Source organism: Sinocyclocheilus anshuiensis, unplaced genomic scaffold, assembly GCF_001515605.1.
Source record: "Sinocyclocheilus anshuiensis isolate Anshui unplaced genomic scaffold, SAMN03320099.WGS_v1.1 scaffold1543, whole genome shotgun sequence".
NCBI classification, from domain to species: Eukaryota; Metazoa; Chordata; class Actinopteri; order Cypriniformes; family Cyprinidae; genus Sinocyclocheilus; species Sinocyclocheilus anshuiensis.
In genome coordinates this window covers 222,524-243,966 of record NW_015551074.1, presented here as the reverse complement: position 1 = coordinate 243,966, position 21,443 = coordinate 222,524, and the positions used below count along the sequence as shown (strand labels likewise).

Genomic DNA, 21,443 nt, shown 5'->3' with positions numbered 1-21,443 from the left:
ACATTTCATCATTGCACATTATCTGAAATGGCTGTTCAGCTGACGTCACATCGAAATGATGTTTACCTACAGTCGAATAGCTATTCATTCATTGTTTTAGACTGTTTTAGGTTATTCAGCCTTTCTAAAACATTAATACAAATGCACTAATAGCAAATAATGATTCAAAAAAAGAGTTGAATATCCTGTTTCACTCTAACATTTGTCACATTACAGAAATAAACGAGTAGCTGGTTGTCGCTTCATGTTGACTTTAAAGATTGACCGTATGATTGTCATTTGTTTTGCTTTGTAAACCGCAGAATCGAATGGCAGAATGTTGTTGCCGAGGGGAAAAGAGACCATTAGTGTTTAACTTGACTTACCTTTTCAGTGTTTGCCATCGGCAGCTTGAAGTTACTCCATGAACGAGAGACTATTGACTGACAGACAGAGGAGTGTGTGTCGTCCACTAATCAGCCGTTATTAGTGGTGAATGGAGAGGTCATGGGACCACCGTCTCTCACACATACACACACACACCTCACTGTGCTTCCAACAGCTAAACCTCGTGTCATCCAACATGTTACTCTCCAGCTGTTATTTATGGAAAAACATCTGTAATTTAATCTATTTTACTATATTTATATATATATATTGTACATATGTGTATATACCACAAATGAAGTGTATATATGCTGTCGTTTATTCGTTTTTTTCTCAATTTTACTCAACATGTTTGAAATATTAAAATGGCTTTAGATGTCCCTCGGTGTGTGTCGGGGCCCCTGATCGGCCCCTCTTCATCTGGCTGTGAATGTCAAACTGAGCACAAGGTTCCTATAGACTTGTGATCGGCCCTGACACACACACACACACCTTTCACCTTACTACTAAAATGCTGTACTCAGACCCGAGAGGGGTGAAGCGCTCCTCATGTACAAGAGGCCATTCCTGCGAATGATACGCTCTTGTTTCAATGAAACACTATGTATATCATGTAATTAATGTCTATTAAAGGTTCATGATAACCCATCTATGTGTCCTTGAGATATTTGATAGAAATCTCTTATTGTTCAGGCATGAGACTTGTCAAGTACACATCGAACCTACTGTTTTATATTTTTATTCTTTGTTACATATATGGTCACACTAAATATTTCAGGGTGTTAAAAGTACATTTATTGTTTATTGAATGATTTTGTCAGTGGCGTTACACAGCATTTATTTAAAACGATTTTTGTTTTAAATAAATGCTGTTCTTTTTCTTTTTCTGTTCCAAAAAAATATTAAGCAGCACAACTATTTTAAGTATTTTAAATTAGAAAACCATTATTTTAAATAGTAGTACAATATTACTGTTTTTTCTGGATTTTTGATCAAATAAATGCAGCCTTGATGAACAGAAGAGACTTTTTTAAAACATTAAAAATCTTACTGATCCTAAATGTTTTGAACAGTTGTGTGTGTGTGTGTGTGTGTGTGTGTGTATATATATATATATATATATATATATACACACACACACACAGATTTTAATGTTTTATTAATATTATATAAAATTTGTATTAATTATTTTTATGACATTTAAACAGCATACAATGCAATATTTTTATTTTTAAATCTGCTCATGAATCGTTTTTATTTTTTATTTTATTTTATTTATTACATTTTAAATATATATATTTTTAAATGGTATTTGGTATTTACTTACAAATCTGTATTTTCTAACATATGTTCACATTTTGCAGCAAATCAGCATATTAGAATGATATCTGAAGGATCATGTGACTAGGGCTGTCCTCGACTAATGATTTTTCTAGTCGCCTTTAATTGCCTATAGCCTATCAGCACTCAAGCGCACACATAAAATTTGCCACAGCACACCGGTAGAAGTAACGATTATGAATGTGTCAGGGAAAAAACAGCAAGAAGACTGCCTAAAAGGAGACACATTATGCACCTTTTTACAATATGTAATAGAAGTCTCTGGTTTCCCCAGAGTGTGTCTGTGAAGTTTCAGCTTTTCCGGAACAGAGTTGTGTGTGTGTGTGTGTGTGTGTGTGTGTATATATATATATATATATATATATATACACACACACACACAGATTTTAATGTTTTATTAATATTATATAAAATTTGTATTAATTATTTTTATGACATTTAAACAGCATACAATGCAATATTTTTATTTTTAAATCTGCTCATGAATCGTTTTTATTTTTTATTTTATTTTATTTATTACATTTTAAATATATATATTTTTAAATGGTATTTGGTATTTACTTACAAATCTGTATTTTCTAACATATGTTCACATTTTGAGTGTGTGAGTGTGTCTATATATTATACATTTATTAAATTATTATTATTATAAAATTATACATTATTATTATTATTATATTATGTAAAAAGTATTTATATTATTATATATACATTTTAATTAATTATTTGTATTACATTTGTACACCATAAAAGTACCGATTTTTTAAAAATCTGCTCAGGAATTTATATATATATATATATATTCGCAAAGCATTTGTGATGAATTGACAGAACTTGTTCTTTTGTTCGTGTTTAATGTCGCCCTCTGCTGGATACTTTCTGCAATGCATGATTCTGTTACGCCGTTTGGATTATATACTGTATATATAGTACTTTTTAAAAAGTGTGATCACTCGATCGTTTTAAACAGAAACACTTCATAACATTTAAGATGGCAACAGTAATCACATCCAAACACTCTTTAGTCTTTAGAAAAATTATTCAGCGGAAAATAAACTAAGCACAAACCAAAGGAGGCGGAGCGCTGCGGCAGCGACGTGATCTCTTATTGGTCAGTTTTATTGTCAATTATTCTTAAAGGACCAATCAGCGCTCTGATACCGTTAATAGAAATGTAATCGATCAAAACAAAAAAAAGACTCAAGGAAGGATTTGTTTTGGCTGTAACACTCAGTATAATATATAAGAAAAATAGTAGTAGTTTTCATCAACGTTAAGCTCACTGTTGTGGGTAAATGGCTTCACAGATTGTTTTTATACCATATCAATATATTGTTATTATTATTATTGTTATTATTATTATTTTAATATTTCATATTACTAAATAACAAATTAGAGGCAATGTGAATTTTACAAATTGCTTTCTTGCGTGTTTTTATTCATCTTTTTTTTTACGTTTTACATATTTATCATTTTTAATTGTACTGAGCAAGGGGAGCTCCCTTTGGTGGACTATTTTAAATTTTTCCTCCACAGGAAGAAGTTCCGAATCCGTGAACCTTAAACCCTACGTGATGACGCGCTGAGTCTCCCATCATGCCCCGCAGCAGCGCCACCCAGCGGTGAAGAGGCGGAACTGCAGCTTCTGACCCACATGTGGCCGGACGCCTTTAAATCTATCGCAATTACGAGAGCAAGGGCTCATGAAAGTGCACGAAAAGTGTGTTTTTGCGCTGAGGAGCGTCCTGCGTACTAATATATGATCTGAAGGCCGTGGAGGGACGCGCGCGGAGGTGAGTGTGTGCTAATGACAGCGGATGCTAACACAGCTAGCCGCGTCACACTGATAAACAAGAGTCTGTACTTATAAACATCTCGATATGTGTCTATGTATGTTATACATACTAATTAATCATGTAGGACTAACTTCAATGAGTATAAAGAGCTCTAAATGCCTCTTTAATCGCTACAGGCTGCTAATGAGTAACTCAAACTTCAGCTGTGTTGAGAGAGAGAGTAAACACAGCAAATAAAGACACAGTGACTGAGTTGCGCTGTCATGATGATGATTGAAATGTATCAGAGTTGTGCTTTATTGTATGTTTTTTTTCTTTAAATGTGTTGGGACAGTAAATCAGGGCTCAGAGCTGCTGTGACCCGGAGCCAAAGATGCAAGACGGGCCAGGAAAGGGTGAGCGGGGTTTATTCATATCTGGATATGCTGCCTTTGTAACTCTACATACACTTGACTGAACAAGGCATATAGGAATGAGTTGTTGAATTTGGCTGGGATGCATTTCATATTTTAATGCATTATTCTGTAAAAGGTAAGTAAAACTTTAACTCTGTGTTTTTTGTTTTTTTTTCAGGTGGGCAGAGCTCAGATGAGAGTTTGGAGGAAGAGGAGGCTCAGCGGTGCCCAATCTGTCTGAACCGACCCAGACGGACGGAAAGAGCCGTACCCGACTGCTGCAGACACGTCTACTGCTTGGACTGAGTAACGATTATGAATGTGTCAGGGAAAAAACAGCAAGAAGACTGCCTAAAAGGAGACACATTATGCACCTTTTTACAATATGTAATAGAAGTCTCTGGTTTCCCCAGAGTGTGTCTGTGAAGTTTCAGCTTTTCCGGAACAGAGCTGTGCCATTACAGCTCGGACCTGCTAAAAACATCTGTTTTGGTTCTGATTATCATGTTTATTGCGCTGAAATCGTGCGTTTTAAATAGGGCTGTGAATCTTTGGGTAGACAGCAAATCGATTCGATTCATAGGTTTTCGATTCAAGAACGATTTTTACAAATTCAGAACGATTCAATTTGATTCACAATTAAATTCGATTCGATTAACGATTCGATTCTGCATTCTTTAAGTGCATTCACAGGATTATTTAAATGCCATTGAAAAACTACAGAAAAGTAAAACTACTTCACTTTAGCATTACTGGCCACGAGTACTAAGGAGAGATCACACATCAGCTGCGTCAGTGAGACGAATGGAGCGTGAGCGCAATGCTGTGACAGTCCCTGCAGGCGGGAAATAGTGGAGCGCGTGAAGGAGAAATGCGAGGGCACGAACACTGTTCAAGGTCTCCATTAATTTGTGCTTGTAGTAATTTAATGTGTATATATTTTGAAAGTATTAAATCGCTATAGAAATCGCGATTCATTCGGTTCTTAGCTTTTTAAATCGATTACGGTCCGAAATCGGCGATTCACGATTCAAAAATCCATGTTTCAAGATCGATGCGTTACATCGTCAGGGTTTGTAATCGATGCATCCAGAAAACGAGTGAATCGTTACACCCCTAGTTTTAAACCAGAGTTTAAACTTCTGATATACGGTTTTCTGAGCGCACACATCCGAAGCACACGGACAGAAAGCGGCTGTCACAGCATGTGAGTACTAAACTAAGTTCTCATTCACACATAAGTTTACGTCAAAAGCACACATAAGTTACAAAAACAGTGGGTTATGTCTGTGAAGGTAAACAGCTGGGAAATAAATCACTTGTTTATTTTAGATCTATGTGGCAGCAGCAATATACATAAATACATCAATAATTGCACTGCTCTGTTGTCTCCTCTGAGGCTGGGACTCTAAACAGTGTTCAGTGCTCGTCTGTGCAGCCAAACACAACAGTTAGCATGTTTTGCTCAAACTTTCGCCATGGCATTAGAACTGGTACACCGTTGTCGCTTGTGAAATCAAATGACGGTGCCATGGGTGCAAACTTAAAGATTAAGGGGCAGTAATATTATAATGAGATCCCTTATTTATAAATATGCGCTCATTTTCTCAGACGCTTGCAGAAAAAGGCTTACCAAAACAAAGTTACTGGGTTAATCTTTTTCACGTTTCCTTGGTTGGTAGATGCACCGGGGACCTGATTATAGCACTTATATCATGAAAATCTGACTTTTCCAGGTTTTGTCACCTTTAACATTATAATAATTCATTGATAAACTAGTGTTTTCTGTATTTTCTCCTGCAGTGATGAAGTTGATGACACTGACTTATCATCTCCACAATGTGTCAGATGATAAGCCACATTTGAGGTCGATGAACGAAACGAACTTTTGGATGTCCGATGTACTGTAATTACCATATAGACCAGCTGTAATTAATCTGTCCGTCTTGGACTACGTGACTTTGCCACTTCCTGTGGAATTGTTTTTTTTTTGTGACTAAGCGACTAATAACATTTTGATCGACTAAGCCTCTTCTCGTTGACTAACGGTTAGTCTACTATTAGGAGGCAGCCGTACATGTGACACTGGAGTAATGATGCTGAAAATTCAGCTTTGATCACAGGGATAAGTTATTTTAAACCGTAACAGTATTTTATAATATTATAGTTTTTACTATATTTTTGAACAAGTACATGCAGCCTTGGTGAGCATAAGAGACTTCTTACAAAAATAAAAAATATATAAATAAAAAAACATATACGTTAATGCGTTAACGCATGCGATTAATTCTTTAATGCATTAAAATAATTTAACGCAAAATTACTGAAGCACAATTTCTATTCTAACCCTTTAACCCAATTTCACTTCTCTGTTTCAGATCATTTTAAGCTGTATTAGTCATCTTTCATGTCAAATTCTTAAATGTCATAAATAAATTCAGTTAGAATAATATGGCACCATTCAAATTAAATCATATGAAACTAAACAGCAGGTGGCAGCAAGTGACTGTCTTAATGAGTGAGTCATTGAGTCATTCCTTCAACCGATTCGTTCAAATGGCTGATTCCTTCAAGAATGAAGCATAAGTTGACTGTCTTTATGAATGAGTCACTGAATCATTGACTCACCTGATTTGTTCAAAAACGGTTCAGTAACGAAACATCGTTGTGTGTTGTTGCTCGGAGACGGCAACAGTTCTGCTGTGGCTTGGTTTGGAACTATTTTCATTGGCAAAAAAACAGTAAATATTGTATCTAAAATGTAAGTCACTTAATTATAACTTTAAGTTTGTTGAACTACTGTTGTATAAAATCAGTGTCAAATTTGCAATTGTGCTGATATTTAGGAAAACATCACTCTTGGTCATGTGATGTTGCTTACCTATATTATAAATATAATTTTCTACTGCATTATGCTTCTGTAACCTGTGAGTTTTTTGTTTGTTGTCGTGCTCATTTGTTTGGTTTCGCTGCGCGAGACTCAACTTGGTGCGACCTTACTGTCAACATTATCAGTCACTGTTTACACTGAATGTAGTCAAATCAAGTAAAATTCTCTTTCACCTGCCCCTTTAAAAAATCCACTTGTCCCGTTAATGTCGAGCCCTGATACTGTATATATGTGTAAACCAGAATATCTGTGAAAGCTTGTGCATGCATATATATATATATATATATATATATATATGTATGTGGGATTTTTGATCAGATCCCTCAAAAAGAGGTATGAAACCTGCGAAGTTCAAACTTAGCTTGTGCAATATGTTTTATATTTATTTACTCATTTGTAATTGGTTTTTATTTTAATCTCATTTTTATTTTATGTAGCCTATGTTGTTTTTCTCTATATATTCTGTATGCACTGTATGTTCCTGTACTGTCAGATGTAACAGCCTGTATAATCTGCACAATGCCCAGGTTGTAATGTGTAATGTTGTGTGTGATGGGCTACAGATGGTTCAGTCCTGCCCGGTGGACCGCAGACCCTTCAGCGTGATCCACCTGCAGGGTTCCTCGCAGCAGTGCATCAAGGTCAGACGTCCTCCTGATGTCCTGTACGTCTCAGTAAGAGGCACTTATTCCTGATGAAACTAAGCCGGGCTTCTCCTCTGTGTTTCAGCTTCCAGTGAGGGCACCCAGACTGTCAGAGCTGCACACATGCTGCAGTCAGGATGGTCAACGAATGTGTCGCGTCTCTGTGTAAGTGCAGTGTGATTGTGTTTGCGTATGCTGTTTATCTGATTATATCATATATAATTGTGTCGTTAACAGGGGAGAGACAGGAAGTACAGAGAGAACACAAGAGAAAAGAGCTAACGCCAAACTGAAATGCCACAGAAAATGTATGTGCTTCAATATTGATTCTTGTCTTGTTCATGATATATTTGTTTGGTTTTTGTATCATATTTCAACACAAATATTGATATATGATACAATTTTGTATCATATATCAATATTTGTATGATATTTGTATCATATTTCAATATGAAAGAATATTCCAGGTTAAAAATTCTGTTGATTACAACAGAAAATACTTTGGTCTTGTTAGATCATAATACATTAAAGTATTGTAAACCAGACTTATAGTTGCTAACTAAACTAAAACTAAACTTTTTTTTTTTTCTTGAAATAAAATAAATTTTAACTGAACTAAAATAAAATATTTAAACACAAAAAAAAAAATTCATCAAGTTGCCAAGGCAACATTTTTCATTTTCATTTACTCTAACTTAATGTACTAAAATAACTAAAACAAAAATCAAAAAAATAAATAAAAATGAATAAAACCTATATAGATGCATGATAATAATCTGATAAAAATTACTAAAAAAAACAGAACAAAATGACTAAAACTTTAAATTGAAAATGTCAAAATCTAAAAATAAAAACTAATTCAAAATATTAATAAAAACTGTAATAGTATCTCAATGATACAAAACTGTAAACCAACATTAATGTAAATTTCAACTTTAAATATTAAAAACTACGTTTTTGTTTTTTTTAGATTTAAAAAAAAAAATCATTTTTGTTTTTCAATTTTTAATCTGGTGCTGCACAATATATTTCCACATATATTTCCATCATAACTGTAATACTGTAAACGTTTTCATTTTTTTTTTTAAACAAGATTTTTTTGCATAGATGTATTATTTAATTGATTGTCGTAATGAACTCTGTATAACAGAACAGAAAAAAATAAATGTTTAGTAATATGAGCTTTCCAAACTCGTCAAAGTAATGGTCTTTTACTCTTCAGCAGGTGATTCAGATGCATGTTTGGATAAAAACAGGAAGGTTAGTATTGCACTAATTGTGTTTCTGAGTTTGGTCTCATTTATCGCGTTTGAATGAAACAGGAAGTGTTAAGCAGTGTTTATGTGTGCAGGAGAATGGAGACTCATGCCACTCTCTTCTGCTCACTCAGCATTGTCACTCATCACTGCCCAGCCAGCAGGGTGCGACGGTCGGCACGCTGACGCAGATCATGTAAGCGCACATGTGACTTTTGTTTCTTTTTGGTGACTGAACAGTGTCTCTTGGATGCATGTTAAAGTGTCTTTTCTGTTTTGCGCTGTAGGACAGGATCTGTTGAGGTTTGTGAGGAAGGACCAGATGACATCCAGTGGAGGAGATTAGAGAGAAAACGCAGGTGGCTTCCTGCCTCTGTACCTGCCCCCTCTGCAGATGTGTCCAGGTGAGAAGCAAGTTTCGAATATCATGTCACAGTCATTTCAGGGACAATCAGCTTTTGTTTTGAAAATGTGAATTTGAAATGTAGTATTTGTACTAGGGATGCACGATATTGGATTTTTGCCGATATCTGATATGCCGATAATTTTCAACTCATGATGACCGATGCAGATACCGATATATAATTATTTAAAATTTTGGTTCGTTTTTAACAAGAACTTATTTGTTAGAATTAAATAAACAATAATAAAGTTATTTTATAATTACAGTACATTGAAGATTTGAAAATAACTATAAATAAACTATTTATTAATCACTGCATTTTTTTTTTTTGAGAAAGATGCAGTGGTAACCTTAACATTTTATTTTATGATTTAACATTTGTAAATATATATTTTTTTTTTTTGTTCATGTAAGCTATAGCTTCTGACCTTTAAATCAAAATATACTCATGATTTTATGGCATCAATTACTGCTTTATTTAATCAGAAACACAGTCTAAATATTATTTGTGTATTTTGCTTTCATTTTATTAGAAGTAGGCCAACAGCACCCCCTACGGGATTAAAACTCCTTACCGAACGGGCATTAGGACCCGGGGGAGGCTGCCGCTGCTGCCACTGCACATGCTATTACTGTTTACTCTATCACACACCAAACGCATCATTCCGTATGTGCATTCTCAGTTTAAATGCAGCGATCCAAAAACAGTGATTCTAATCACCATTCAGGCAAAACTTTGCTTCAAGAATGAGCCACAATGCTGTCGTAATCTAATCACTAGCACACCCTGAGCACATGTGATTTAATGTATTCCTCTTATCGGCAAGACACATCGGCATAATTTTTCATATCGGGCTGATGCCGATATTTATATTTAAAGCCATTATCGGCCGATTCCGATATTGGTCTGATAATATCGTGCATCCCTAATTTGTACAGTTTGGCTGCTATTTGCTTTTGTGCGCATGTCCCTTATTTTGACTTATGAACCTTTTAGGGTGTCACTCCGCTCACACCTGCTTCTGTCAGCTGTCTCTGCCTCTCTGAATGTGCTGCTTTCTGAACACACAGGTAAGTCCACGCAAAACCAAGTTGTCTGTAATTTATATTAAAGGACATGCTTAATACTCGTTATTTTGAAATTTGAACGCAACGCAAATTTGACGCGCATCTAATCGACAAATAAACCATGCGCTACTGTATGTTGTGGATAGGCTATTTCAGCAAATTTTACGTCGCTTAGTAATGACGTCTACAATAAATAAATAAATATGCTAATCAATCACTGTTGTTGTTGTTTTTTTCAGAGACAGTTTGCTAAACATATTGTTTGTGTAATTAACATGTTTAAATGTCCATAACATCAGAGTATTCAACACCGCAAACACAGGCCTTCAGAAGGATGCAGAGAACTATTCTAAAATCTTTTAGAGCTACTTGGACTCAACTCACTTTATTTTCCTCATTTGTTTGAAATAAAATTATATATCATTTGTTTGTGATTTATATTAGTCATGTAGGATAAGCTGTGACTGATATCATGTGCGTTACAAGCTTGGGATGCTGTTTGAGAAGAGTGTTTATGAGTGTGTGTTTGTGTGTGTGTGTGTGTGTGTGTGTGTGTGTGGTTTCCTACAAAGAAATGTAGAAAATACAAAAGATTACAACACCGTATAACATTTTACATATAGAAATCATATTTCTTATCAAAACATACATTTCATGAGAAAATTAGAAAACAAGAAAGAAAAATAATTATAATCCATGGCCTCTTAGGACTTCCGTAGAGTTTTCTAGCTTCAGCTTATTTAGTTGTTGTTTTAGTTTTTTGGTTTTAATTTACTTTATTTTTATTTTTATTTTTTAGGGCTGCCAAAGTTTTATAAAAAAAAAAATAATAATGTAATGTTAATTAAATTGTAATGCCCCAATTTAGTTTTCATTTTTGTTAGGTTCAGAGTTATATAGTATATATTTAGAGATGAGAGATTCTGAGAATTAGATTATTAGAATAGAGAATTAGAGAATCTGGTAAATTTCTTACCTTTTTTTTAAAGGTTTCATCTTTATACAAGTGAAAGTTTTATGAAGTATGTATCACAAATTAAAACAAATGGATTTGTGCCCATTTTAGTTTTACTTTTTCCCAGTTACTTTTTATTTTTTATTTCAGTTAATTGTTTCTTTTGGTTTTTATTAACACTTATTTTCTCTGTTTATTAGTCCCTCATGGCTTAGTTTGTGCTGTCACCTGCCCCAAAGGTGAGGAGAAAAAGGGAACCAGGGGTTCTGGGTCAAAGACCTCAGTGAAACCAGCAGAAGCTGCTGCAACCAGGCGCTCCTCTAGGCACAGTCGCTCTGAGGCGGAGGATTCCTCAGCCGCACAGTCAGAAACAACAGATTCAGATACCACCTCTTCTACACCACAAACCATAAATGATACTCGTGCTTCTACAAGCAGAGGGCAGCAGGGGAACAATCCGAGGTCTGGAGTGAAGATGAGAGGACGCCCAAAGAAGGTGAAGGTGGCGAGACCTGAGGATGAGGAGCAAGAAACTGAGGTTGGGAATCATGAGGAAGATGGAGTCACTGAGGAAACAGAATCTAAAGAATCAAAAACAGACCAGAAAGCAAGTTCTGATCAGATTGATGGTGACCAAGTTACATTGGATATGGAGGAGAAGATGGAGGTGGAAAATCAGACGAGTCCAGCTGAGGATGAACGTGTTTGCCCTGATTCCAGTAGCCAGGAAGAGGAAACGGCAAAAGTAGAAGTGGTAACGGAGACTATGGTTGAAGATGAAGACAATCAGATACTTCCACAAGAAGATAGCAAGCAAGAAGTGAATACAAATGATCAAGACCTAGTAGAATTGGTGAATGTTCCATCAATACAGGAGCAAGATTGTCCATCTCCTTCCTGTGTAGAACTACAAGAGTCTCAATCTGATTCCCAAGACTCTGAATCATCTCTGCAAGCAGAACCAACAGCTGGACCTCCTACAGATGCTTCAGACCAGATTGTAGATCTGAAACCGGAGCCTGACACCACGAAAAACTGTTCAGACAAGCAGGAATCTAGTAGTCCTCCACCTCTTAAAGAGGACCAGGCCGTCGAAGCGTCAGTTCCAGAGGAGAAAGGTGTGCCAGAATCAAAGGACACTAATGCAAGTAGTCCTCAGGATAACACTGACCTCATTCCCATGGAGTGTGATTCTCCTGTATCCGAAAGTGAAGCCAACATTGCTGAAGCTGGGGTGGTTCCCATTGCAAATGTGCCTCAAATGGATGATCAAGAGCCCAAGCTTGACTCTTGTAAGGAGGAACAAGTCTCAGATAAGAGGGAGCGGGAGGGACGATCCCGCAGGTCTCGTTTTCACTCCCCTACAACCACCTGGTCTCCCAACAGGGAGTCTAGAAACGAAGGGTCACGCAGGTCAAGGTCTCGATCATGGGACCGTAGCCACAAGACCTGGTCCACGTCTCGAAGCCGCGAGCAGCAAGAGGAGGCATGGGATGGCCGACGGAATCATAGCCGTAGTAGGGAGCGGAGTCGCAGGCGACGTAGTCGTTCCAGGAACAGAAACCAACCCGGACACCGGAGCCCATCCCAGGAACGTGCTGATCACGGCGGCCTCTCTCCTCGCAAGAGAGAATCTTGGGGTGGGGATGGATGGCGGAGCAGGGGCAGTGGACGGGGTTTCCGCAATTCCAACTGGAGGAACAACGCGGAGAAACCTGGACATTTCTCATCAAGAGAGCCCATTTTGTCTGACAACGGCAACTTCCATGAGGCATCGCCCGACCGAGGCAGGAGCGAGAACCCGGATTGGGTACAAGAGAGGGAGAAGCTTTGGGCAGACACTGATTCCAGAGGACGTGAGCCACGAAGGGATGAAAATGCAGGTGATCCCCCTGCAGAATCCTGGCCTCGGGGCAGCTGGAATGCAGGGCATGGCAGAGGAGGCGCACACTGGATGTCCAGCCAGCAGGGCGAGCCAGCAGATAATTGGAGGCAGCGTACTTCTTTCTCAGGGACAGCAAACAATGCAGATTCTTATAATCGCTTCAACGACAATAGAGCCGGAGGGAAGAGAAGAGAGTCAGATGGCGCAGAGACTCCACTGGATCGTTCCGGGTGGTCATCTGCGTCCAGCTGGGCCATACGCCGAACTCTCCCTGCCGATGTGCAGAGCTACTATTCGCGCAGAGACAGAGGAGGCGGCAACAACAACTGGAACAGACAAGAGGAGGACCAAGGTGCACCAGGTGTCCCAAAACAAGCAGGTGTGTCTTTATCCAAATAAAGGCCATATCCTATTTATTTTTTCCAAAATTCCATTTTACTTTTTTACCCAATTCCATCAAAATTGCATTATGGGTTGTTGACATTTTTAGCAAAAGGGAAATCTATAGCTTTTTACTCCATTTTCTCTAGTCATATAGCACTGATTTAAAAACAAACTTGTGTTTCCATTGCATAGACAGTCAAGTTTATTAAAAGACCATCTTGCCAGCTGTGCATTCCCACTTTAAACGATTAGTTCACCCAAAAATGAAAATTCTGTCATTAATTACTCACCCTCATATTGTTTCAAGCCCGTAAGGCCTTCGTTCATCTTCGGAACACAAATTAAGATATTTTTGATGGAATCTGAGAGCTGTCTGACCCTGCATAGACAGCAATGCAACTGAAATGTTCCCAAGTCCAGAAACGTAGCAAGGAGATCTGTAAATTAATCCATGTGACATCAGTGGTTCAACCACAATTATACGAAGCTACGAGAATACTTTTTGTGCGCAAAGGAAAAAAAAAAAAACTTTATTCAACAATTCGTCTCCTCCGCATCACCCTGGTGCCATTTTGGAGAATATCAGCTGGACGTAAACAACGTATGCTGTTCTGTGTCAGCTGCGTCACACCGAATCTGTTTCCTAATAACGACTTTATTCAACAATTTGTCTCCTCCGCATCACCCTGGTGCCATTTTGGAGAATATCAGCTGGACGTAAACAACGTATGCTGTTCTGTGTCAGCTGCGTCACACCGAATCTGTTTCCTATGTTGGATTATTTTACAGATCTCCTTGCTACGTTTCTGGACTTGGGAACATTTCAGTTGCGTTGCTGTCTATGCAGGGTCAGACAGCTCTCAGATTCCATCAAAAATATCTTAATTTGTGTTCCGAAGATGAACGAAGGTCTTACGGGTTTGAAACGACATGAGGGTGAGTAATTAATGACAGAATTTTCATTTTTGGGTGAACTAACCCTTTAACATGTTCGGATAACTTTTACATCCCTACTACATTCATGTCTGTTTTCCATATTTCAGATCCCCCCCAGAATGAGCCAAATGCACCGTTGCCGACAGAGGCAGTGCCAGCCATGCCCCCTCCCCTGATGCCCCACCAGATGGGTGTGATGGGGGTCCTCCATTATCCCATGGGGCCTCTGCTTCCGAGACCTCCAGCCGTAGGTTTGCAGCCTCCTCCCCAGTTTAGCTTGCCCCCACAAGTGCCAGTGCAGCTGCACCCCACTAGGACGCTCCTCCAGGTCCCATCCATAGCTGTGCAGGGACTGCCTCCACCTCCCCCACCTCCTCCACCTGTGCAACAGTGTGGCTTCACCGTGGTACCGTCTGAAAGCCACCCGGTTCAGGTGAGAACAAGAGTTATGTCAGGGCTTGAATTTTGCCATGGGGTTGCACATAATTCTACTGATTCCCGCAGTTTCCGCGCTCTTGTAACTCGGGAAATTCCCACAAATATTTCAGTGTGAAAGACGCTCGGGACAGATTGTGGAGGAATGTATCATTTGCACGTGCTTTTGAGTCTTACCATTTTAAACATTCAAGTGCTCAATTCAGTACTTGCGCACTCTCTGTGAGACCCCTTTCTGTGAGCTCACACCCAAAGCGCACATAGAGCCGCATCTGAGAGCGCGCGACTACAGAATGAAGTTGTGTTGCGCCTTATTGCGTGTAAACGGCCAAATACATACAAAAATATGTCAAAATGCTCGTCTTGATGAATATTCATGAAAACAGTTGATTTATACTAAACATTGCCCGTATGTAGGCTATTAAGTGAATGTAAACAGTTGAGAAACAAAACTTGTGTAACCGTTAGATCTGTGCATGAGGTCTTAAAGAGACAGCAACCTAAATAAACCTGCTGCTGTCTGTCACTAATCTTTATTTATACATTAAAGACTAACCAGTGTTATTTTAAAGTTAAATAGATTATTCAGTTTCTGTGGTATTTCTGTACCTCAATATTACTGTTACACCTACCTGAAAAACTTAAAGCACAGTTCATTTTAATTGTATCTTGTTATTGTATTTGTTTGTGCCATTGCTTGTCATTTATCTATTCTTAAACTAAATTCAGGCCCTGTATTTTATAATTTTTTAAAAATGAGTTTTATATTTACCCATCCATAATTTAAATGAATTCTTGTGTGTGCCATTTTAGTTGTTTTGGTTGTAACATTTGCGTATTTTACAGCAGGTGATGCCCAGTTTTCCTGTACCAGGCAAAGGTTCATTCAAACCCATGCCAACCAAAGTAGTTCCTGGGCCGCCGCGTCCTTTTGGGACGCCCAGTGCAGCCCAGCCATCCTCCACCACCACCCAACCCACCTCTCACAGCAAGGCCCACGCCGACAGCTCGAAGAAAGAGAAGGCAAGTGTTGCACGATCAAGCAAATGGCTCCATGCTAATGTTATCACTTCCTAAAATGCATTTTCCTTTTCAAACAGAAATTGCAGATTAAAGAGCGGGCCGTCAATGAGGTGAAAGCAGCGATTAAGCCATATTATCAGAAGAATGAAATCAACAAGGAGGAATATAAAGAGATTGTACGCAAAGCTGTGGAAAAAGTAAGTTTAGTTCACACTAAAATAAAAAATAAAAAATTGTTTTATTTTATGTATAATTTATTTTATTTTTTTTTTTCTCTCATTTTTATATATTACAGTCTATAATCTAACAATCTAAAATATTCCATTAATTTTAACAAACTTTTTTCTTTTTTCTTTTTGCTGCTTCAAAGAATCAACACTTTATCACATTCGTTTGAATCAATGCAATAGTTTTAAGTCAGTGTTTTCCTCTGGCTGAAGTGACAGATGTCGAAGTAACAGAAGTGTAATTCACACAATTTACCACATGAGGGCGTTTCGTTCTATTGACTCTGTAAAGCCGCATTTGACAGGGTATGCCAGCCACAATCTCATCCATATTGCTATAAAATATAGCATTCTGTGCAGAATTCAAATAGCTCCGATACATTTTGTGGTCTGCGCTGACTCACGCATGTGATCTGCTCCATGCTATCGTGTCTCTGGACCGGAGCAGAGTGTGTGTGCGGTGCGGTGGTTAGTGTGACACAGCGCCAAACCAGACTTATTTTTTTCCTCAATGGAAAGCATATTTACACTGTTTGAATCGTTCCCTGTCCCCTATATAGTGCACTACGTGCCATTCACTGCACAGAAAATACTAATTCTGTGGACAAGTGACCGATTTCAGCCGCGGCTTCAGCATCTATTTTATAGTGTAGGGGACGGTCGCTTCAGATTCTAGAGAGCATTTGATTGGACAGAAAGTTTGATGAGAAGCTGGAGTACGATGTGACGTCACAAAAATCGTTGCGCCGTTTTGGAAGTGACGAACTGCAAGCTTTGAATGCTTATATCTTCTAAATGCGAATTTTGTCACTGTTTTGGAGCACACTGCCTTATAGATAACCTTAAGACTAACATATTGATACTAACACCCAAAAAATTTTAATTTTGATTTCATGGGGACTTTAAAATCATGTTGGTGTGCTCTATGTGCCAGTGTAATGTCTTATTCAGATTTTTAATTTTGTGCAAACAGTTTAAAAAATGCACACAGTAATTGTTTTTCTCCTTCTCTCAGGTAACACACAGCAAGAGTGGCGAGGTGAACGCCGACAAGGTGGCCAACCTGGTGAAAGCGTATGTTGACAAATACAAATGCATCCGCAAAAACAAAACTGAGAAGAGCTGAGGGTCGCTGATCTGCTGACTGCACAAGTGCAATTCCTCCACCGCGGGCTGCTGCCGGTGTCACTGACTGGAGCCGTTCTTAATACATTTACATACGAGAATGAAGATTTTTCTAGAGATGACATATTTTGTTTAATTTGGATTTGATATATAGTGCAAATGCCCTTTATTGGATTGTGTTTCATGGGTATATGTGTGTGTGTGTGTGTGTGTGTGTGTGGGGGTTTTGGGGGTGGTGGGGGGGGGGGGGGGGTTAAAGATCTGTAATGGTGTTGCTCTAATCGCATTTTGCTTCCAAGTTTAAAGTAGCAAAGAACATGAATAATTAAGGCAAATGATTCAGGTGGTACGACTGGACCTGTCCGTCTCTCTCTCTGTCTCTCTCTCAGAAGTCGAACATAAAGACTTTTCCCTTTAGAATCATCAAAACAATCTGGAGTACATGTGCATTAGCGTTATTATTCCCTGCAGATGCTGAATGCGTGTTTGAGTGTGTGTGATTCAATCATAATCTTACGTGGAAAGAAGAACACGGGTAGTTTGCTGGTGAGCTGAGATGATTTTGTTGTCATATCCAGGTTAAAGTCCTGTACTTCTGTTTATGCAGTTCAATCACTGTGTCTGTTTACCCTCCCAGAAGCAAAGAAATAAACCAGCTCTCTATGAATCTCTTTTGTCCATTTACTGAGTTCAGATCAGTTTGTGTTCACTGAGTCGAAATCTGCCCAAAGCAAAGGGTGGATACTACCTCCAGGTGAATACTTTATTTTTCAAGAAAGTAGATTAGCTCTGTTATTAGACAAACATTATATTTTAAACTTGTAATGAATTAATTATACAGATTCTTTTTACCAACATTCGTTCAGACCCAACTGAGCATGATGTGTCTGGGCCTTCAGAGCTGCAAGATGGTCATCTGGACACCAAGTGAAGACATCCAACTGGACATTTGACAAAAACTACACAGATGCACAAGTGCAACCGCTGCAGAATTTCTACTTTTTACACATGCTGCCTAGATTAGCTGATGATTTTGCTGACAAGAAGATTAAATCTGCCCAACATACCTGCAGATCTTTAATGAGTAGTTAGGAGCAGGTTTACATGATACGATCAGTTTTAGCACATGGATATTCTGAAGAAATAGAGCGACACAAAGACAGTGTGATGGTGTCTCACCAGTTTTCATTAAAAAAAAAGTTAATTTTCCAGTTTGGCATGGTAAAATTTTAAGGCATGGTGACAGCCCGTTGTGTGAGCTGACAAACAACAAAATAACAATAATAATAAAATATATTACACACTAGTCATTGTGCTTGAGAGTTTATTAATAAGAATAAATTATATGTGCCATTTGATTACATTAACTGGCACATTTGGTTAGCAGTGGTGAATGTATTCAAAAGAGACCAAACTACAATATATAATGTGCTGTTGAGAAACATTTATGTGAGTAACTCAAAGCTGGTGAATAAAACAATTGGTCGTCCGTTCTTCGTACCTGAGTTAATACACCTGAGACAGGGCCGGATTAACGCACGTGCCCAGGGGCCCGTTCTTCGTATGTCGCTAACTCAGATGGATTTGATTGTTGATGATTTGGCATGATTTTGGATTATTTGGTTCTTCGAAGCTCATCCTGGACTTGCTGTCATAGCAACAGGTCCATAAACTTAAACCTGCTCGGGAGCAGTTTATTTCATGTAAACAGGATTAGATTGCATCTTTTTAAGTGAAATAGATATTTCAAATCTGTGCCAGCCACTGCTACTCTATTACAAGAGTACCCTACTAATCCGGGGATAATACTTTTTAAAATAATAATTTTAAAATTAACTTGAAAATAATATTATAATGTTGTGTAATCTAAAATACTATAGACACGGTCAGTTTTACTCATTGAAGGATTTATTCGTGATAAAATAAGTACTTTATAATTGTTTTCGAGTCATGCTATACACAGTTAATCTGAGAGTGTGTTGAAAGCTATTATGGGAGTGGCTTGATGGAGCGCAGGAGACGCAGATAACTTGATTTTGACCCTTAAGAAACTTACAAATCTGCTTCAAAAGATAAAATTACATGAATTGCTAATTACAACATTTGAACACGCTGCTTTGTTGCGATGCAGGTGCACTTACCAGAATTAACCTGGTTTTACTGCAAATAAAAAGAAAAACACATGGTTATTGTTTTTAAACTGTGCTAACCATGAATTACCAATGGCTTTGCTACACTATAGTTTAACCATGATATTTGTAGTGATTATACAAATTATATATATATATATATGTATGTATGTTACTACACTTTTATATATTAGGGGTGTAACGGTACACGTATTCGTACCGAACCGTTTCGGTACGTGTCTCTCGGTTCGGTACGCATGTGTACCGCACGAATACTTTTTTTTTGTTTTTTGTTGTTGTTTTCTTCTCAGAAAATTCAAATAATAAATGGCGTTTTGACCGTCTTTTATGTGGCATGACAGATCGCTGTATAAACACCTTGGAGAGCCGCTCCTGGGACGGTTCAGAAACGTGCTGGTATAATCCCAATCTGTTATGAAACATGCTATGACAGCCATTGTGTAATTGAATATATTTTAACAAATAGCTTAGAAATTGTATTTATAAGTTAATTTAAAAACTGCATTGTGCAATTTACATGTTTTCATACAATTTTTTTTATTTTTTATTTATTATTATTATTTTTAAGTTGAGTGTTGATCATCTATTTAAAAATAAATGAATTTAAGTTTGTATTTAAAGAAAGAGCAACTTGTTCAGTAAACCATTTAAAAAAAAAAAAAAAAAGGTTTAGTTTTTCCCCCTGCTGTACCGAAATCATACCGAACCTGACGTTAAAACCGAGGTACGTACCGAACTGTCATATTTGTGTACCGTTACACCCCTAGAATTAATTTTAAAAGTTTTAAAATTAATTTTCTGTAGTTCACGGATATGTACATTAATTTAATTGTGCTATTTTAACATTAAGCTGTTACTCCACAAAATCATGTGGAAATTTTATTTTAGGTTGTTTTTTTTTTCCCGTCTTGTATGTGTGTCGGAGACTTGTGGCTTCCTACCTGAACACACAGATGAGCCTAGTTTCAGTTGAGCTCTCTCTAGACCTCATTATTTCTCATTATGCCGTTTTCATCATATTTGTCTTTTACTCATTGAATGTAAAAGCTCTGAAACATCTTGATGTGGGTCAGAATATCAGGGTCCAGAGAGTTCTGGAGGATCTTTGGAGAAACATCTGGAGTGATTTTATGAAATGTTGAAGAAAATGTTTCCATTAAATGAGAAAAACACAAAGAAGATGGAGAGAAAGCAACGACTTTGATCTTCATGAGATTAAAAAATATAATTTTCATAAATATTACATTTTTAAAAATGCAAATCAAATGAACTCCTGTGGTGAACAATGAATTACACTGCTGCTAATCTTTTCTACATCTTTAATTCTAGGTAGAGGAAAACATTCAATGCATTCAATTATTTTGCATTGATTTAAAATGTAATTATTAATTTTCATGTGAAGCAGAAAAACGTCTGTCAAATTACCCCTTTAATTTACTGTAAATATACAGTGTTTTACATCTATAATAAACATTTAGAATTCGAGTTTCCTTCCCTCCTGTGGTGAATTGTGTGAATTACATTAATGATATTTATTTCTACAGATTTAACGCGAGTCAGTGGAAAATCTTGCACTAAATTAATTTGAATTGATTTCATGTTATTTAATAAATTGATCACGACCCTCTGCAACAATAAAACATCTGTAAAACCGCCCTTTTCTTCTGTAGAAATGTATTCTTATATCTGAGCGCCATCCTGTGGTGAACTGTTTGAATTACATTAACGCGATTAATTTCTACAGATTTAACTCGATTCAGAGGAAAACCTTGCAGTAACTTAATGTGCATTGATTAAAAAAAAACTGCAATTACAATGAGCAGCAGAAAATATGTGTCAAATTACCCCTTTTATTTACTAAATATATTTTACATCTGTAATATGCATTTTGAGTTTCGTCGCCCTCCTGTGGTGAGTTGTGTGTATTACACTGCTCTGAGCGCCCTCCTGTGGTGAGTTGTGTGTATTACACCGCTGCAACATTCTCATACCTGTAAAAAAACTCAAGTCTTGAACGCCCTCCTGTGGTGAATTGTAGGAATAACATTAATAGAATTTATTCTTACACTACCAGTCAAAAGTTTGGGATCAGAATGATTTTTGTTTTTTACAGGAGTTTCTTCTGCTCATCAAGGTTGCATTTATTTGATCAAAAATACAGAAA

The 21,443-nt window shown here is 37.4% G+C and overlaps 1 protein-coding gene and 1 long non-coding RNA gene across 6 annotated transcripts; both read left to right on the top strand.

Annotated features, from left to right (window-relative positions):
• The first annotated feature begins 3,297 nt into the window (after positions 1–3,297).
• LOC107662206 (uncharacterized) lies at positions 3,298–4,197 on the top strand. The gene is made up of 3 exons (XR_001631196.1): positions 3,298–3,500; positions 3,838–3,898; positions 4,077–4,197. It is a non-coding gene; the product is annotated as an uncharacterized LOC107662206 (long non-coding RNA).
• Positions 4,198–7,137: 2,940 nt separating this feature from the next.
• LOC107662187 (protein SCAF11-like) lies at positions 7,138–17,781 on the top strand. Of its 5 annotated transcripts, none has more exons than XM_016452105.1 (12): positions 7,138–7,429; positions 7,518–7,597; positions 7,670–7,740; positions 8,655–8,692; positions 8,784–8,884; positions 8,976–9,092; positions 10,089–10,162; positions 11,315–13,378; positions 14,427–14,752; positions 15,604–15,777; positions 15,855–15,974; positions 17,020–17,781. In XM_016452105.1, the coding sequence occupies exons 1-12, from the start codon at positions 7,229–7,231 to the stop codon at positions 17,128–17,130; spliced, it is 3,477 nt and encodes a 1,158-aa protein (XP_016307591.1). In that variant the 5' UTR covers positions 7,138–7,228; the 3' UTR covers positions 17,131–17,781. The 5 variants fall into 5 exon arrangements, with proteins under 5 accessions (XP_016307591.1, XP_016307590.1, XP_016307589.1 ...); XM_016452104.1 differs by having other exon boundaries at positions 7,140–7,429; positions 8,658–8,692; positions 15,601–15,777; XM_016452103.1 differs by having other exon boundaries at positions 7,140–7,429; positions 15,601–15,777.
• The last annotated feature ends 3,662 nt before the right edge of the window (positions 17,782–21,443 follow it).

What these genes read in the sequence shown, in the direction of transcription:
- LOC107662187 (XM_016452103.1), top strand. Translation starts at nt 7,229, where the DNA reads ATGTTGTTTTTCTCTATATATTCTGTATGCACTGTATGTTCCTGTACT. An exon ending in CGAATGTGTCGCGTCTCTGT is followed by an intron (nt 7,598 to 7,669) that starts GTAAGTGCAGTG and finishes TGTCGTTAACAG; the next exon opens with GGGAGAGACAGGAAGTACAG. An exon ending in ACTGAAATGCCACAGAAAAT is followed by an intron (nt 7,741 to 8,654) that starts GTATGTGCTTCA and finishes TTTACTCTTCAG; the next exon opens with CAGGTGATTCAGATGCATGT.